Source organism: Salarias fasciatus, chromosome 12 (genome assembly GCF_902148845.1).
Source record: "Salarias fasciatus chromosome 12, fSalaFa1.1, whole genome shotgun sequence".
Taxonomy (NCBI): Eukaryota; Metazoa; Chordata; class Actinopteri; order Blenniiformes; family Blenniidae; genus Salarias; species Salarias fasciatus.
Window position 1 is genome coordinate 16,168,265 of NC_043756.1, and position 17,984 is coordinate 16,186,248.

Genomic DNA, 17,984 nt, shown 5'->3' on the forward strand with positions numbered 1-17,984 from the left:
TCACCTGGATCCACATACCTGCCATCAAAATGTGGTTGAAGCCATGCCATTCCTCATGTTGTTATCACAACCTTAACCTTGATGTTGTTCTTGTTTATTTGTGTTTTGCAGAGCACAGAGACAAGTCCTGCCAGCAGCCTCCAGTCCCTACCCATTAGCCCTTGCAGTGAAAAGTCCCTGCCTTTTAAGGTATTGTGAATCATGCTGTTTTACGATTTAGTTTCTTTATGCAGCCGAACAAAACTAAATTTCTTTATTTATGTTGAGCCTCAACAGCCATGTTTTCAAAGTCACGGTTTCTGCTTGCGCGGGTGTGCTCTTTAAAATGTCTGGTGTGACTTAACATAATGAAAAACATCAATAAAAGCGTGTGGTGTTGGCCAAGCTTCAAATGGTAAAGGACCACACTGGGTATTTTTGTAGAGCACTGCTGCTGCTGCTGCTGTTGTTGATGTTGTTGTTTTTTTCCTTTAAAAAGGAAAAATACAGATCAAACTGAACACTCACACAACCCTCCACCACACCGAGCCTGCTAGTTTAATTAAAAGAGCACAGCAGTCTGTCTGTGATCAAAAACCTACCACTGAATCTTCCTTTGATCCATGCCTCTCCTCCAGTTTTACCCTTATCAGAACAATTAACAGCCTTTTTTCCCCACCAGCTTCTAATGAATCATAAAGAGATCAAATAGGAAGAAAGAGAGCAGTGGGGCAGGTCGGGTGAAGGAGAAGGTAATATAAAGGAGAGAATGGCAAAAAGAGTAATGAAAAAACAAGAGAGACGGGGATAAATTGAGCGGGAGAGAGGGGCAAAGAGCTTTGCTTGCCTTGACAGGCTGCAGACCCCCTCTGTCAGCCCAGTCCATCAGAGCTTGTGCGACCTGGATGAGATTTATTAATCTCTGCAGGGAGCGTGCGTCTCGGTGTGCGCGCTCGAATGCAGGGGGACCCGGGATTGTGTGACCAAGGTTTAAGTTTACCAAGAGAGGGCTTTTGTCAAGCTTTTCTCTGGGATTTAGTCGAGTCGCAGCAGAGTTCTCATTCGACTGGTTGAGGAGGGAGAAGCAGTGAAGTCCTAAACTCTCCCCCCAGTTGTGGTGTGAAGTGCACTTTAATGCAGTTCTTTCCACATATCGGGATTTACCCCCCAGTAAAAAAAAAACTCTGAAGTGTGGTTCAACAAATCGAGCGCTGACTCAGTTGTTTATTGAGTGAATTTCTCTTTTGTTTGGATATTATTTGCTATATTAACATCATCACAGTATCTTAGTTTGCAGTCATGTGTTTGAGTGTGTATGAGAGAGCAGCAGCAAGAAACAGCAAGTGTTTGTGAGCGCTTGCCCTCTTTATTGACCTACATGAAGTATCAGTGGCAGCTGGATGATAAGGAAAGAGTAAAAATGTAGGCTGGGACACAGCATGAAGACAGAAGCTTTGGCTCAAACACCCTCACGAACAAATGTGCAGATGGACAGCCGGTAAGGTGGACAGCTTGAAAAGTGGGATCACAAGGAGTGGTGTAATTAGGAAAGGGAAGTGGAAATTAGATAATTAAACTGTCAAAACCAGAGGTATTTGCTTAAGTATACAGTCATCACCAGTAACTAGTGTTTTCAGAATGAAGTTACAGTTCATCTAATGGAAGACCAGAAAGAGAAGAATTTGCTAATGATGTCAAATTGCAGCACAGAAGATTGATATAATACCGTTGTTGTCCATTGGATGGCAGTAGTGAGCCTGGTTTGCATGTTTTTTTTTTTTGTTTTTTTTTTTTTGCCAGTTTTAAGATGGTAGTTGCAAAGAGTTCCATTCATCACTTCATCTAATGTTACATCTGCAAGTGTCTAAACTTGCTTCGCCCTGTCTCGTTGGACTGAGAACACACTTTTTATTCCTGAGGGACTCCATACATCAATTTGTGACAGAAAGCGATATTATCAGAACAGACGACTTGGGACTTATTGGCAAGCTTTTGACCCCCACTTTTAAATCCCTACGGCACAATACACATCTTCGAGTTGACTGAGCTGATACTTTTTTTCACATTTTAAGGCTATTTTCATTCTCGAGGCAACATATCAGATATATTTTATACTGAATGTGAACGCCAGTTCAACAACTGTGGTCCATTTGTGCAGTTATGAACAGTCATTCAAACTGAGATACGCACCAAGCGAGCAGCCCTAGGAGTGTTCGAAAAGCAAATCTCAGTTCACTTCTTAACAAACTGCGATGCAGTTAAATTGAAACATGAACATCACGGACCAAAGAGCTCGAAATTTACCAAACACAGAAGATCATCAGGAGTGCTGTCTTGGTAGAGCAAATCACCTTTAGTGTGTGCCATAGAGGAATTCCTGTTGGTACATTGACGCCTTTATAAGAAACATTTTTCAAGCTCTCGGTAAGTTCTCAGCTGGTAAAAATATCACCATAATTCCATGCGCACAGACTTGTAATCAGCTCAGCGTAAAGCATTGGTGTGGAAGTTAGATTGTAAAATATGGGTCACAGTAGTCATATCACAGTTTGTGTGTGTTTGTTTATTGGCTCTGACCGTACCGACGGTTCAGCAGAGATATAAGTGTGCACACGTCCCAAGAACCTGAAATAACAGCTTCCTCTAGTGCTGTGCACGAACCTAAGGCAAATTTATTGTCGACAGTTTTTCCCCCACATAAGTACTTATATATAAACATGTTTGAACTGAACATGAAGGCGTATTCTTGACTTTGAGAACACTATAGCATCCATTCACATTGCACCGATTGAAGATATTCTAAGAGCAACAACTGACTGAACTATTTCTGCACAACTTATCAAAGTGGCGATCATACTCTGGATATGGAAGATTTGTATTGTATCATCCTAATGCTGACAGACACAAGACAAAGTTATTGCTTATAAACAGCAGGAAGCAAATTTGTTTATCTGTAAAAATGCATCTTTTGGAGGTTGATCCTATAGCGAAGACTTGAGCGACTGAGGAACTGGGGGCATCTCAGCGATTGATGGAGTTAAAGCATGGGGAGGAAAACAGCGGGAAGTGGAAAAATTGTGCTTATACAGGAGACAGAAACAGGTACAAGAATGATGTGTGTGTGTGTGTGTGTGTGTGTGTGTGTGTGTGTGTGTATGTGTGTGTGTGTGTGTGCATGGAGAATAGAATGAGTAAGGCGGTGGGAGGCAAAGGCTAACCTTTTGACAGAGCTGTAGGCATGGAAAGCAACTTAAAGATAGAGAGGGCATAATGCATGAGAAAAAAAGTTGTGGTGCTAAGAATATGGCGTGTATTATCCGACAGTGGATAGAACTGGAAGAGAAAGAGTGGAGGGAGCTGAGTTTTAGGAGCTTTACTTACGGTGGGCCAAAAAAAAAGAAAGCATGTGAGTTTCACGACTTCAACTCAGCTAAAAAAATGGTAAAGTGAATAGAGGGGTGTAGAAAACGAAGGTAAATAACTAGTTTGAGGAGTGAGACGACCGAGAGATGCAGTGGGGAGGTGGAGGAAGAAAAGGAGGGACTGAGGGAGGAGCGAGAAGAGAGTTTGTCCTGGCACACCAGAAAGCGATTCTGCGGGTGTAAAAATAATCTACGGTAGCCACCTGAGAGACTGCAGTGTCACAGTGCGCCCCAGTTTCATTTAGAACCAATGCCTATGACACGATTCTTCACCAGATTCTGTCCCAGTTAAAGTCTTCTACTGTATTTCACAAGAAAGTGGAAAGAAAGGCAAAACAAAACCCTGAGTTTCTGGTGTATTCCAAGTAACAGCATGTTGTCGAGAGAAGTCCAGAACAGCAAATTTAGAAGCAAAAGTATTGGGATTTGTATACAACTTACCTGTGTTTTTAGAAAAAATGAAGAAGTTCTTTTTATAGCGAAACATTTTTCATTTTGTCTGATGCTGCATAATTAGAAATTAATAATGCAGTTTTCTAATGACTGTGATTTTTATAAATATAGACCATTCCCTAGAGTAAAGCCATGAGTTGAGAGCATTACAAAGATACATACATGCAGAACAACAACGAAAGGCATCAGTTTAATGAGCACAGGAAGTGTTTGTGTGTACCTGAAACACTGTCTTTGTATGAAGTAACATGTAAAGTACTCCAAACGTGCTTTTTTTTCCTCCTCCGGCACACACTGTTACAAACTGGAGTGTGGTAATGTGAGAAAGTGATTAAGATATAATCAAAAACTTCCAATGATCTAATGTCCTGAAAATCAAAATTTTTCTGTTGAAATTTCTGTTCTTCCCATATCAGAGTGTGCATGTAATTTGAGTCCTTGTGATAAAATCAAAACCCTTTAATAGAGAAGTTGGAATAGGCCTTTTACATCTCAAATTATTCATTAAATCTTGCAAAGCTGGTTCACTCTGAGGCTGGCTGCGAGAAGGCAAGTCAGACTGATGTACTGTCTGCAGAGAGAGAGGGGCAACGGGGGAAAAAAAAAAGTTCTTTTTCCTCAGCCGAGAAAGTCTCCCTCCCCTCGCCCTCAGGCTGTTTCACAACTAAACAGATGTGCTTCTGAAATAACAGTCCGTGACACCTGCTGATAGGACTAAAAACATGATTCATAATGTGGGATTTTTCTAATTGCTTCATTTTTTTTCTAGCGTGTGCTTTAAACCTTTGAAATACAGATACATATTTCCTTTACCACAGCAGGCATCTCAAGAAACTCCTTTTTTTTTCTTGCTTATTTGAATTCAACATAGTAACTTTAAAGGTGTAATTTTAGAGTTCAGAATTTGAAGTTCTACTTAATATTGTAAGCATCTAGCCTTTGGGTATCAGTAACAGTTTGAAATGTGTGTCCGGTCCAGATCTTCGCATCCAGCTTGTGGTCGCCTAATATTTCAATTATTTCATAGTCATAGGAGAGTCTGTGAGTTCCTATCTGAAGAGCATAAAATGTAATGGGGGTCCAGTGTTATACACCATTTGAGCTAATTGGCCTCATTTTATAACCCTTTACACTACATTTAATAGGTCTCTGAGATAACTGTAGACATAAGGTATCTAAGTGGTTCCGAGTGCATTTTTTTGGAGGTCTCAGCAGGCAGATTGTTTCAAATAGAACTGGTGTGAAAGGTTTCCGCACAGGAAATCTTTACTCTCAGAGCTGAATCATTCCGTACTTGTGATATAATGGTGGCCCTGTGCTTGACGTGCAGTGGCATACGAATGGCGGGTTCACAGAGTGCACGGCCGGCTTTTGAACATGCATGCATTCAGGAGGTGCACACAGGAAAAAGAAGATGAATATTTGGATCAGACTCCCTGCATCTGTTTGATTTCCCTTGTTTAATACGCATTAGTTTTGTAATAAAATAGATTTAAGAACTAAAATCTGTGTTTATTTCATCTCTTTTTTATGTAGTTGTTGCCTTTTGCTTTCTTCTCACTGTAGGTAAACCTTTCTCACAAAGCATTTCGCAATTTGGAAACAAAGAAACTGTTGAAAGTGGGATGATGAAGTCCTAATGCTATTGACTTTCTTCCCTCGTGTAAACAGACCTCTCATTTCTCAGTTCTCATTATTTATCATCGAGTCGCAGTTCAGTTGAGGATCTTTGTCATCACTTTGAAACTCTGCCCAGTCAGACCTGTCTACAGTACATGGCAGATTTGTTTGGATTGATTTTGTTTTGAAGCTAATGGGTTTTATTTATTACTCAGTGTAATGTCAAACTATAGGTTTTCACTGGCATCCCCGTGGCTTTAAAATGTGGCGACGTATTAAAATAGCAGCTTAATGCGCATCTTTTGATTATTGTTTTGAGGTTTGTTTGTGTCTCTGCTCGGAAATAGGTTTTATATTTGTGCTACTTTCCAAACGCTTCCCAAATATTTGGTATGACGTTGCTACAGCATTGTCATTGTTGGATATGATGGCCACCTTAAACATAATGAGGCTACAGGAAAGTGCGGTCAAAGGTAATATTGACTTGTGCACCTTTCTATTCCTTTCACCAGGTTTCAGACGTCTCAGATTCAGGATAGATTTTTGGGACGTTGATAGAAAGATAACGAGGACGATTCATTTAATCATTTTGTTATTTCTCACACACCTTTCCTCAATTCCAAGAAAAAGGCGATTTGTTAAACAAATTGAGGGGAACAGGCTGTTGAATTAATGTATACAAAACCCTCACACCTCGTCATTGTGTTTCTCCCTCCAAAAAGTTAACAAATTAAATAATTTCTGCTAACAAGGGGAATGTAATTCATCTCCATACCCTCCTCAGACCAGCTGCTGATTGCAAGCATAGAGAGGCCTCAACCCCCCCATACAAAATCACATCTCTTTTACAAAAGTGGATGCACTCCAATGATTTTGATCAGATTTATCCCCACTGAGGCCATTCCAATCACATTAGAAATAAATTCGCATGCCCCACTTTTCTCCCATCCATTCAATTCAGCTGGGGGAAAAATTGGTTGAAATGCTACCTGATGTGTGACTTAATGCACTTTGTGGTGCTTCTTTGAACAAAGAAAAACAAAGTTTCCCATTTTAGTTTTCCGGTTTGTTTATGTTTACCACTTTTACACAGAAGGAGACCATGTTGATGTACGTGATTTCTTTCTCACAATGTTATAATTCTGTATTTATCTGACTTTTGCTCAACTCCTCTGTCTTTGTTGTGAGATTCGTTAGGTGTTTTTTGACCTGCAAACTAATGAATTGCAATATGTGTCAACTTAAGTGTAGTCACAGGCTTTCTTCCCTTTTTTTTTTTTAACCATTCGAAGTGAGGATGCTGCACAAGTGCACACTCACAAATCCAGAATGCAGAAGGATCCCCAACTGTGTGGTTGTAGCCAGACAGCTCATTTAGAACAGCCCTCAGTCCCATTCGTGTGAGATTAATTTTAGAGGCTGACTAATGTAGTAATTGTCACAGCATGTTAGTGATTTTTTTTTTTTTAATTCCCATCAAATCTCATATCAGTAATTTATGTGCTCTGTGTGGGTTTGGGTGTCTGTGTGTAAGAAAAAAAACATTTCTAAATAGTGCTGTTCACCACCACCAGGGTTTTTGGTAATTGTTTTTTTTTTTTTTTTTTTTTTTTTAATTTGTTTTATTTCCAAGTGGAAAAGGTATTCTTTTATAGATTTTATTATGTTGTGCAGTTTTTAGTTTTCTCCTCCTTGACCATTACCCTCGGCCACGGTAGAGCCTCAACTCTCAGCTCAACAGCAATTAAAACTGGAAAATGAGGAAGCCAGAACACATAAGCATCAAACCTTGTTCAGACACACAGCAGATTTTTTTTATTTTTTTATTTATTTATTTATTTTTTTTTGGTGTATTGACTTTCAGAATTCAGAAAAGCTGAAACGTGGCCGCCGCTTCTGCAGCTTAGTATAGAAAGTATTCACTGAAATGAAACGTCATGTTCTCAGAAATGTTTTAAAGCTTTCTCCAGTTGAGCAGCATACGACCCCTCTGACATTCCTATTGTACCTTAGAAATATACTTTTCAAAAACCAATTATCTGATATTCACACACACTTCACGCATCGATTGGGTTTCAGAGTTATGTTTTTGAAACTGGAAATTTCTCGCTCTCTTTTTTTTTATGTCCAACTGAAACTTTGTGAATGCAGCCCAGATAAGATAGTCAGCGCTGGGTGTTATCCCCTCATTCAAAGATCCATCATTTCTCATCGCTTACTTCCTCCCGGCAGCAGCCAAACGCTGGCAATGAAATGTTTCTTGGCTTTCTAAATGCATCTCATTCTCACAAACACAACCTGTTCTGAATGCCACGAAGGGATCTCTTCCAATTTGCTGAAGCGGTCGGCCGTCATTCAGAAGCGATTTGATTTTGCATGCTAAAGATCGACGGTCAGGGTCACTGTGATTTCCCGGTTTCCTGTTATTTCAGGACTTTGATGGAAGTTTTACAAATGTTTCACTCACTCAAGAGTTTAAAGAGAGTTCTTCAGCTGTCTGGATCACTGTGACCTCATGTTTGACCATTTCCTGTGTCTGAAGGTACAGAAAGTTTACATACCATGAGCGGACACAGAGATGAATGTCAGTTTGGTGTCTGACAGCTCCAGCAAGCAACAATCATCTTCTTTCTTTTCTCGTCAACAATATTCATTTCTTCATTACCCTCTCCTGTTGCCTTTCCCCCCCATCATGCATACATGCCCCTGCTTCTAGATCACTAAAATATATTTTCTCATCTACTCCTCTCAAACTCTATTTTTCAATACCAGAAAGTGTTTTGCTGCAGTGATTCATATTCACTGTGTCAAAACATTACAGCACTGATAAGAGAATACTATTAGATTCCCAGACATTGCCAGGAAACCTCCCACACAAGCTTTTTTTTTTTAATTCTCTTACCACACCAGTTTTACCATCAAGTTATTTTGTGTCCTTTTATGTGGGCCTTTGTCTGGATTATTAAAGAAAGTGTTGCCTGTTAATTTTTTATTTGGACAGCATATTCATCATGCCTGGCTATAAAGTGCAGGTTTTTGATTGTCCATTCAATCAAGACACAGAAAGCAGGACTCTGTTGGAGGCTACTCGGCCATTAACTGAATCAGCCTCCCCCCGACTCAACAAGTGTCTGTCACGCAGAAAATTCTGAATATCTTCTGATTGTTTTGAACTTTAATATTCTCCACGGTAAGGTATTAAATCTGTTCCACAGTAATGGGATAGTGCATCCGTGGTGGGTCACAGGAGTCATGTATTTTTTAGAGTCTATATTAACATCTCATTTATTTGGCTGCCATACTTGCTTCATGCCACTTTTATGTACCTGGTAAACTTGAGGTAGGGCAGGAAAGACAGTGGAGAAGGTCACTGGTTTGACAGGATCAAGACAAAGAGACAAACACCCACACAGTTTCAGAGAAGTGATGAATTTACCAGGCATGTCAAGGATGTGGGTGCAGGTTATTTTCTAAATGTTGTATTGAATGTGGTTGAACACTGGTCCATTTGTTCATGACATAGCTTATAGTCCAACTTTGTTTTTCAATTCGTCGATGAAAATGCTGTTGAGCCACTTTTATTTCTCTTTAAGAGAGGACATCTTATTATTTCCTACCACAGTTGACCGCTGTCCAACTGACAAGGGCGGTCGCTTAACCTTCGCCAACCGACGAGTAACATCAATCACTAATCCTGTTATCAGACCCGCATCTCTGAGGCAACACTACCCACAAAAAAAGAGAACAAACCCCAAAACATTGTGTCATTTCTTTCAGTTGCTTTTTGATTTAGATGATTGAAAACAGAAATGCCTGTTATTTTAGCTACTTAGTGCTGCAGCTGGAAGATGATTCCTTCTTTCAGTTCTCATTATGCTGGGGTTCATCCTTGGAAGGTATTTTGGTGGACTCTCCTGATTATTCATTGTACGTCTCATGCCTTTTGGCTGCTCGATGCTCAGGTTACACTTGTGCTTTCCTGAATTTTCATGTGACTTGAGAAAAAAGTGCGGGACCGGTAGTCTGTTTGCATCAAAGAGGTCATTTAAAGGACGGTGTTGTAGCTCTATTGCTCCCTGTGGTCTCCCTCTGACTCTCTGTGTGTCCTTTAGCTAGATGGCTCCCCACGGTTTCAGACCATCATGCTCAGCCTCAGGCCCTCTCTGTCCTCTCCCTCTCTCTATCACTGTCCCCCTTTTCTCACGTTTTCCCCCTCATTTTCCTCCCGTTATCTCACCCCTCTTCTCCTCTTCTGCTTTTATGTCCTTGAACAGATAATGACAGTCTGTCTGTCATTTTGTTCCCTCCATCTTATCACTCTTTCGCTCTCACTCCTTTCCTCCTGGCCCCTCTTTCCGCCGCTCTCCGCCACTGTGTAGCTGTTTGTCCACGTTTTCACTCCCCGTCCACTTTAGAAAGGAGTTAAATATTTTTATGAGAACTGCTGGGCATAATTTCCGATTTTCGACTCCCCTGTGGGCCATTTTCTGGACGCTCCCTGTTGGCTCTTCCCTGACGGGATGTAAAAATGACAAGGCTTCAGAAAATCCTGACAGTAAAAAGGAGGTTGGCAGTCTGGAGATTCTACTTCTTTCATCAGTTCAACAGAATTCACCGCAATTCTTTTTAAGTTCCAAAAGCAAAGCATTTCTGAAGAAGATAAATAAGTTCATCCGAAGCAGGATCATAATCATGACCATCCGGCATGTCGTTTGGAACCATTCACAATTTATTTTGAAAATTGTCATCAGAATAGCTATTTTTGTCCGTATTATTGTATTTGTCACTGTTTTGTGGCTCTGGAGGAGCTCCTCTTCTCTGCAATAATGTCCTCTGACCACACAAGGTCACATTAAAGTGCTGTGTGCTCTGTGGTGCTGCTGGAGGATACAACAAGTTTATCACAGCAACGTAGAGAGAAGAGGAGATCACAGGCCTGCAGCATGGACCGCATGACAACTTTATTACACCAACACACACACACACACACACACACACACACACACACACACACACACACACACACACACACACACACACACACAGGCAGGGCCAGCTACAAAAACCCCCATAAATACACATAAAACAGTAACACACTAACATTTGCAAAGACACACAGACACATAGAAACACACACACCCTCACCTTGGCATGATGTTGTTCTCGCTGCCTGTCTGAATTGCTTTTAGTGGGAATCGGGCTCTGTGGATAAATCATCGCTGTCTGCTGCGTCCTGAGTAATGCGTAACGTGATGTCTTGTTTCTGGCGTTTAGGATCCCAGCAGAGAGGAGGGCTTGCTGCAACAGTTGAAGGAGAAAGATGAGCTGATTCTCAGACTCCAGAGTGAACTGGTAAGAAACCTTTTCCCAAACATACATGACAAATATCACTTGGGTATTGCAAGGTTGTTTTTTTTTTAAGGTTTCTGACTCACTCTTTAAAAAGTTTGTCACTTCTTAGTTCAACATAAGGCCATGTTGGCAGTATGGAAAGCTGAAAAAGCACAGATGGACTTGCAGGATGTGTGAGGTCTTCAAATACATTTAACAGGGAACTAAAATTAAAGCAGAACTTCTAGTTGCTTTACTTCACAAAAAAAGTATTTCTCGAGGGTTGCCAACAATTCCGACAAGGCTTTTTTTTTTAATTCTTAACGAATATGCAGAACCTCAACATTATGAGAGATGAAGGTGAAAAACAATAATTTCTTGTCCATGGTACCTGCTAGTGGTCTGGATGCATCAAGCAGCAAGTAAACATGAGGTGAATGTGTGTAAGCCGGGGAAATGGGCAGGCGTAAGGCTTTGTGCGACTATGACAAGGGCCCAAATTGTGATGACTGGGCGCTGGGGTCAGGGTGTCTGCAGAGCTGCAGCTCTTGTAGGTTGTTCCCGGTCCGCAGTGATCAGTATCTATCAACAGTGGTCCAAGGAAGAAAAAAAACTTCAGCCAGTTTATCTCAGGACTGTAGTGAAATTATACATTGTGACAATTGAGATTTAATCCTCATTTTAGACAGAGGACTTTCTGCTGTGACTTGTTTTTAGATTTTTGTTCATACAACACAAGTTTGAAGCAATGCAATAATCAAACAAGTTATTTCTTAGCATTTCTGTAGAAAACTGCAGAGTTATCCATCTGACATATTTCTACTGTTTTCCAACAAACTGCTCATCTGTGCATAAAGGTTTTACAGATTTGGTAAAAATAAGATTCAAGGACAAACCAAGGCTTTCATAACTAATAATCTAAGTAACTTATACTTTCTGACATTTAAGATGAAGGCTTGCTCTTCTATTTTTATCCATCACAGTTTCTTACTTTTGCTCTGTTTTTATGAACTTTAGAATTAATAATTAAAGCTGCTTGAATGTTTTTAAATTATTAGTTTTAAGGATATAAATTAAAGACTAATTGCCTTTGAAGCAAAAATTTCTTTATTCCCTTTTAAGTGTTTGAAATCTTTCTTTTTTTCAAGGAACGTTAAAAAAAGATTTCAAAGAACTGAGGAGTCTCACTTCTGTTGGAGGAGTTTTGTCATTTTTTTTGTCTCCCTCTTGATGAGGATTATCAACTATGCGAGTCTTCACACTGCAGAGGCGTTGAGACAGCTGACCATGTAGCGACTGACCACGGAAATACAGAGGCAGTGAGTGTGAGAAGTCAAACAGGAAGTCACATCAGGATCACAGGGGGTGACAAAGTTCATCTTCTCTCTGTCGAAGCAAACTCACACTTTGTGTTTTTAAAGGATCTGTCTGTCTAGATATTTGAAATATCTGTACTGCACTGGTGAAAAGTACAGATTTAAATGCAAACTGTGTCGTCTTGTCAATGTTTTTTTTTTTTTTTTTTTGTTCTAATGTTTTGGAAAACTGATTGTTGGATCATCTGCAGAAATGCTCCATACGGCGACGTGTTTCCATCATTTGTCATCTTCTCGTCTGTAATTTGTCACCTGTTCTGTCAAAGTAATGCAATGCACGCACCATGCCAGGTCTCAGCAGAGTAATGTGCCAGTGGTGTTATTGCAGCGTTGTGAGAGATGCCAGTCCAAACCGCTGACTTGAGTCTATTGTGACATCTGTTGGTTTGATCACTTTCTGGCACTCACATCTCTTCCCTCCCCCCGACTCATTTGTTTCACATCCGCTCTCAGCGAGCAGCAACAATCCTCCCCTCTCCTCTGGCTCTGGCTCCGTGTCGAACTTTATGCAACTAATGTGGATTTAATACAAAACTTGCGCAATTTGAAGGCTGGCTGGTATACGGACAGGCAGTGTCACCATCATTTCTCACCATTAGTTGTTTTGTTTGTCTCCCCCCCCCCCCCCCCCCCCACCAACCCCCTTTATTGCACCTTCATTATGAACAAAATTGAATTTCTGGATCATTCTATTGTGCACAAAGTCGACGTTTCACGCTGCCTCTTGCATTCATTGTTTTTGGGTGCATTGCGAACATCCCAGTGGAAATTAATATAATGAAATATTTAGGATTCTTTGACTCAAGAGATTGCCTGCAGTCTTGAGTGAGAGTGGAGAGAAATTATTTAAAGTTTCCTTGGAGTTCTTTTGTAGCGCCTGCCAAACAGACTGTAAAAATATCTCATTGTTACTGTACATTTAGTGCTTTAAATGCCTTATTTTAGTTAATTACTGCTGACAAATAAAGAGGGGCCGTATCTGATCCTTCTCAGTTTCCATACATCCGTCTGTTCACTGCTTCACCCAGATCAGGGTCTCATCGTGGCTCAGGTAATCCCAGGGTGAAGGCTCGGCACACCCTGGAGTATTCCTGCCGTCAAGTTTGAGTGCTCACCACATCAGCCTGCAACCCTTTGTTTACAGTCGCGCTTTGTTCAAGCTCTTCTATTTCATTTCCACTTTCATCCTGCATGTTCATGATAGACAAATAACAATAATAATTATGATGATAGCATATATTTTCTTAACACCTTTTGTGCCTAGCTATTTGTTGTGGATGCAACAAGCTATAATAATATGGAATGTTATGTTCAAATTTGCAAATGTAGTTCAGAAAGAAAATTGAGCTTGTCAGTTCTGTCACTGAGGGTATTAGAAAGAAATATAAGTGCAATAAGCAATTTTCAAGGTGGCAGTATTTAACCGAGGCACTGGAAAAAAAAATGATGGTGTCAAGAAGGTATTTGACCAGAATATATTTTGCTTGAGTGTGTCAGGGAGCGGGATGTGCGCTCGCACTGGTGCACCAAACGACTGATTAAAACACAGATGGCACTGTAGCGGCGTGAAAGTAATGCTTCTTTTTTCAGTCTGATCAAGGGGTGTCAAAACAGTCTCAAGGTAGATACACACACACACACACACACACACACACACACACACACACACACACACACACACACACACACACACACACACACACACACACACACACACACTCCACTCACTGTCTCCTTCAAGCACTTGTCTCCTTTCATCTCGTTGGCTAGGATGGCAAACATGAGTGCAAAATTAACATGTTATTGATGAGATCACTCTGAATGAAAGCGTCAATAATGAACATGGAGTTCAATTAAAGCCTCTCTGACTTGGCTTAATTTTACAAGTGTTTCTAATAAAGACGCATCGACTTATATCAAACATGGAAACATCAAGTATGATATTAGTCGTTGGTTGGTCTGTGGTATTTTTTTTTTCTCGTTTTAATTAGAAATATATCTTCCCTGTGTAGTTCACCAGAACTTGTGTGCTTTCAACTTTTAATTTACACATTTAATTTCACTTGTACTCAAAGCGTCTACAGGGTGTTTTAGGTCTGTGATGAAAGGTGGAGGCACAGAAAGAAATCTCCTTTTTTTTCTTTCTGTATTTAAAGCTGTAATTTTGGTGCACTTTAAGGGGAGAATTGAGAGGTTAAATCAAGAATTAAACTTTTGTGCTTGGATCAATTATTTATGAACAGGTTTTCTATGCTGGTATGAATAGTGTTAAGAAAAACTGCAGTTTATAAATTGATAAGTTTGGTAACCGTTAACAGCTTGTGGCTTCAGGAAAAGAGACAACATCAAATATGCCTGCTAAGCTTAGTTGTAAGTCCAAATTCCTCTTATTGATTTTTGTATGAAAACTTACAAACAAAAATGGGAAACTTAACGAGGCTCATTAATTTTGTTTCACAGTCTAAACAGATTTGGTTGACACATTTTATCTTTTCTTTTTGTATTCTGGCAAGATGAGTCCGTCTTCCCCTCTTATCTCTCGTGAATCCATCATTCAGAGAGTAGGCCATGCAAATCACTTATGCATGGACACGCAGCACACATGCACAGACAGATGCTGATCAGCCTTCAGTGTGTGTCGGCATATGTGTATTCATCCAGTTGGCACTTCTTTCTGACAAACGTGGTTTTCAGATACGGCTTGTACATTTTTTTTGAGGGCAGAGTCTGTTTTTGTGTTTATTAATACATTTTGTAGTGCTAGACGGCGTCTCTGCTGCAGCCTAACTTTATTTCTTTATTATTATTATTTTTTTTATCTGCACCACACGGCCTTGTAACACAGGACATGACTTTGGTTCTGATTCATGAAGTTGTGCAGTTTTGGGAGCCTGTTTGTACATGAGAACACCAGTCACGGTGTATACTTAACTGTCTGAAAGAGAGCTGAAAAAGAAACCTTGCCTGCTGCAGCGAAGTTAGAGTGCAGCATTTGAAGGAAAGGGCAGCTCATAGCCAGTGCTCTCCTCACTCCTGCCTCTGTCTGTAAATCTGCCAGTGAAAACCTATTAATTATCTCCGAGAAGGACCTGCTAGCTGGCTGGCCATCACTAGCTGTCACTTTTTATGAGTTTTCTCCTCTCTCTGCTGGTGCATTTTGTTGAAGGACCATGCTTCAACTGCAACATTTAGCAGCAGAAAAGCCTCTATTACGTTTTCAGGGCTGATTAATGAAAACTGATTTTTAACTCAATCTGTCAGCCCACTTGTGCTGCATTTAAAGAGGGCGGACTGTGTTCGTGTTTCAGAGCCATAACTTAAATTCGTCTCCTCTCTGTCTCCTGACCATAAACCCATCCTTACACTTTGCCCTGCTTTTCTTTTTTAATATTAATCAAACTTGATTATTTTTCTTTATTTCATGGCCAACAACAACTGAACAGAGCAGGTCGAGGATGCCAGGATGAGAAGTGACATTGTCACGTCGAGCTCCCGGTGGAGAACACCGCTAGCTTCTTCGCATTCAGGGGACTTGCAGCCTGCTTTTTCAAAAATAATGACACAAAGGTAACACAAGAGATGACAAGTTCTTGGTCAAGGTAAAAGTGCTGAATTTTGAAGGAAAGGTCCAGTGCTGCTCTTTCTGTACTTCCAATTGTAAATCTGCCAAAGGAAACCTATTAATTATCTCCTGGAAGGACCTTTCTTGCAAGCTGGCCAGCACTAGCCGTCACTTTTTATGAGTCCTTCTCTGCTGAGGCGCTCTGCGGAGGGTCCGTGCTCCAGAATTTTGGCTGGAGAAAAGTTTTACTGCAATTCAGCCCAGTTTTTATGAACTCTTTGATATCAAGAAGAGGCAACCAATGGGAAGGAAAGGTTGAGATTGTTTAGAGTTGCAGTTTTTTTTTTTGTTCCCCCCCCCCACATTTTTCTTTTGATAGCCAGCTTTAAGCACGGAGGCCAGCTGCACAAAGTATTAAGAGTGGAAGCAAAGCAAAGCTCTGCTGGGAGAGGAGTTGTTCTCAATTATTTTTATTTGATGTTGCTTTTTTTTTTTTTGTTGCTTTTTGTGAGATTTTGGCCTGGTCTGATGGGTTTGTGTTGGTTTTTGTATGCAGGAGAGTGCCAAAGCTGCCCTGAAGATGAAAGACTGCCAAATGACTGACCGCACAACACAGACGGAACACATGGGGCCAGAGGTGAGATGCACCCATACAACACATACACAGGCTCTCTTTCACTCTGCCAGATTCCCTCTCTCCCTCTCTCTCTCTGTCTTTCTCTCTCTCATTTCATTGCAGGATACCTCACTCAGATCCCATGCGACTGAATGAGGTGCAGTTTTGAGATAAAATAAGTGCAACCTCCTTCCTTTCTACTGTTTTCAGTCCGTCATCCTGCCTGTGCTAATGCACTTTATGCTGAGCCTCCGTGACCATCGCTCCACCCTTTCTTCCTTTCTTTTCCATCTCTTTAAGAGCATCTTTTAATGCTGAGCTAAAAACTCTAATCCATCTTACTCTTTCTCAAGATGTTTTGCTGCTGTGACAGTCATATTATAGTCCACTACCTGCACCTCCCTTTCCGTCTTCGATTCCCACGATCTCAAAGAGAGTGCTGAGCCGCATGCTGCCTGCCTACCTGCCAGCAAGCCTAATGTTCTCAGCTGACACGGCCTCTTTGGCTTCACTAGGGGCTGACAGTATGGGAACGCAGCGGACTTAATGGATGACTGTCTAAAAATGGCTGCCTGTAACAGAAACAGCAGCAGAGATTTGGGGTCTCTTTCTTTCACTCCTAAAGCCCTCGTTGCCTCTCTTTTTTCTGCCCCAAAGGTTCTTTTCATACTTCCACTACCGTGTTAAAGGAAAATAGCTCTGACATTGTATGAGTTTGTGGGTGCACAATGTCTACTCCCACATGCTCACAGTCTGGACTCATTTCTACAATGTGAAGAGCAGCATAAATACATTATTTGGAGGTCAGAGAGTTTGAGTTACTTCTGCAGGTAATTAGGATCAGTTACAGTGGTCCTGTTTAGCTTCTTTCAGATATGTGGTGGTTATAAGTTTAATGATGGATCTTTTAAGCCCTACAGTTCTACATGACAGCTATGCAAGGTGATATTTTCTTCACAGTGATGAGGTGATTCTTACACAAGTTCAAAAATATGCATATTTCCTTTAGCGTGTTAGAGTTTTCTCAAATCACATTTTCACAAAATCGCTTTAATAATGCACAAACAGTCTTACAGTGCAGACAGCCTCCTCAGGATATTCAAATACAGTAGCTATAAAATCAAGTGTCACACCAGACGTAAGTTATATAATGGCTAAAGGCTAATATAGTCAGAAGTGATTTGAATATTAGCTACAAAAACCAACATAAATTGAGGAATGACTGAAATATGTCTTTATATTGTACTTCAGAGATTCACTGAAATTAATAGGGTGACCAACTAGCCCCATGACACCCCGATTTATATTACTGCTTTGCACAAAAGTGAGGGTAGAGCAAAGTTGTCCAATCCTGAAGGGCCTCTGCCCAGCTTGTTTTAAATGCCACTCTGTTCCAACACACCTGATTTTAATGTGGGGCTCATTATCAGGCTTCCTGCAGACCATGATGATGACACATTCATGAGATTCAAATGTGACACAGCAGGGAGACATTGCAAACATGCGAGGAAGTGGCCCTGCAGGAACGAGATTGGCCACCACTGGCTCGGAGCCTGTTCTCAGTACAACAACAGAGGACCTGTGCTTCCCAATAATGAGCCGATTTTGGTAGAATAGTAAACAAT

General features: G+C 40.7%; 1 protein-coding gene across 1 annotated transcript in view; it reads left to right on the top strand.

The window, feature by feature from the left end:
* The window catches only part of ccser1 (coiled-coil serine-rich protein 1), a 122,192-nt gene that overhangs the window by 49,994 nt on the left and 54,214 nt on the right, over nucleotides 1-17,984 (top strand). The window contains exons 8-10 of the mRNA XM_030104976.1: nucleotides 112-189; nucleotides 10,749-10,826; nucleotides 16,300-16,380. Coding sequence (XP_029960836.1) covers nucleotides 112-189; nucleotides 10,749-10,826; nucleotides 16,300-16,380 — 237 coding nt within the window. The remainder of the gene's footprint in view (nucleotides 1-111; nucleotides 190-10,748; nucleotides 10,827-16,299; nucleotides 16,381-17,984) is intronic.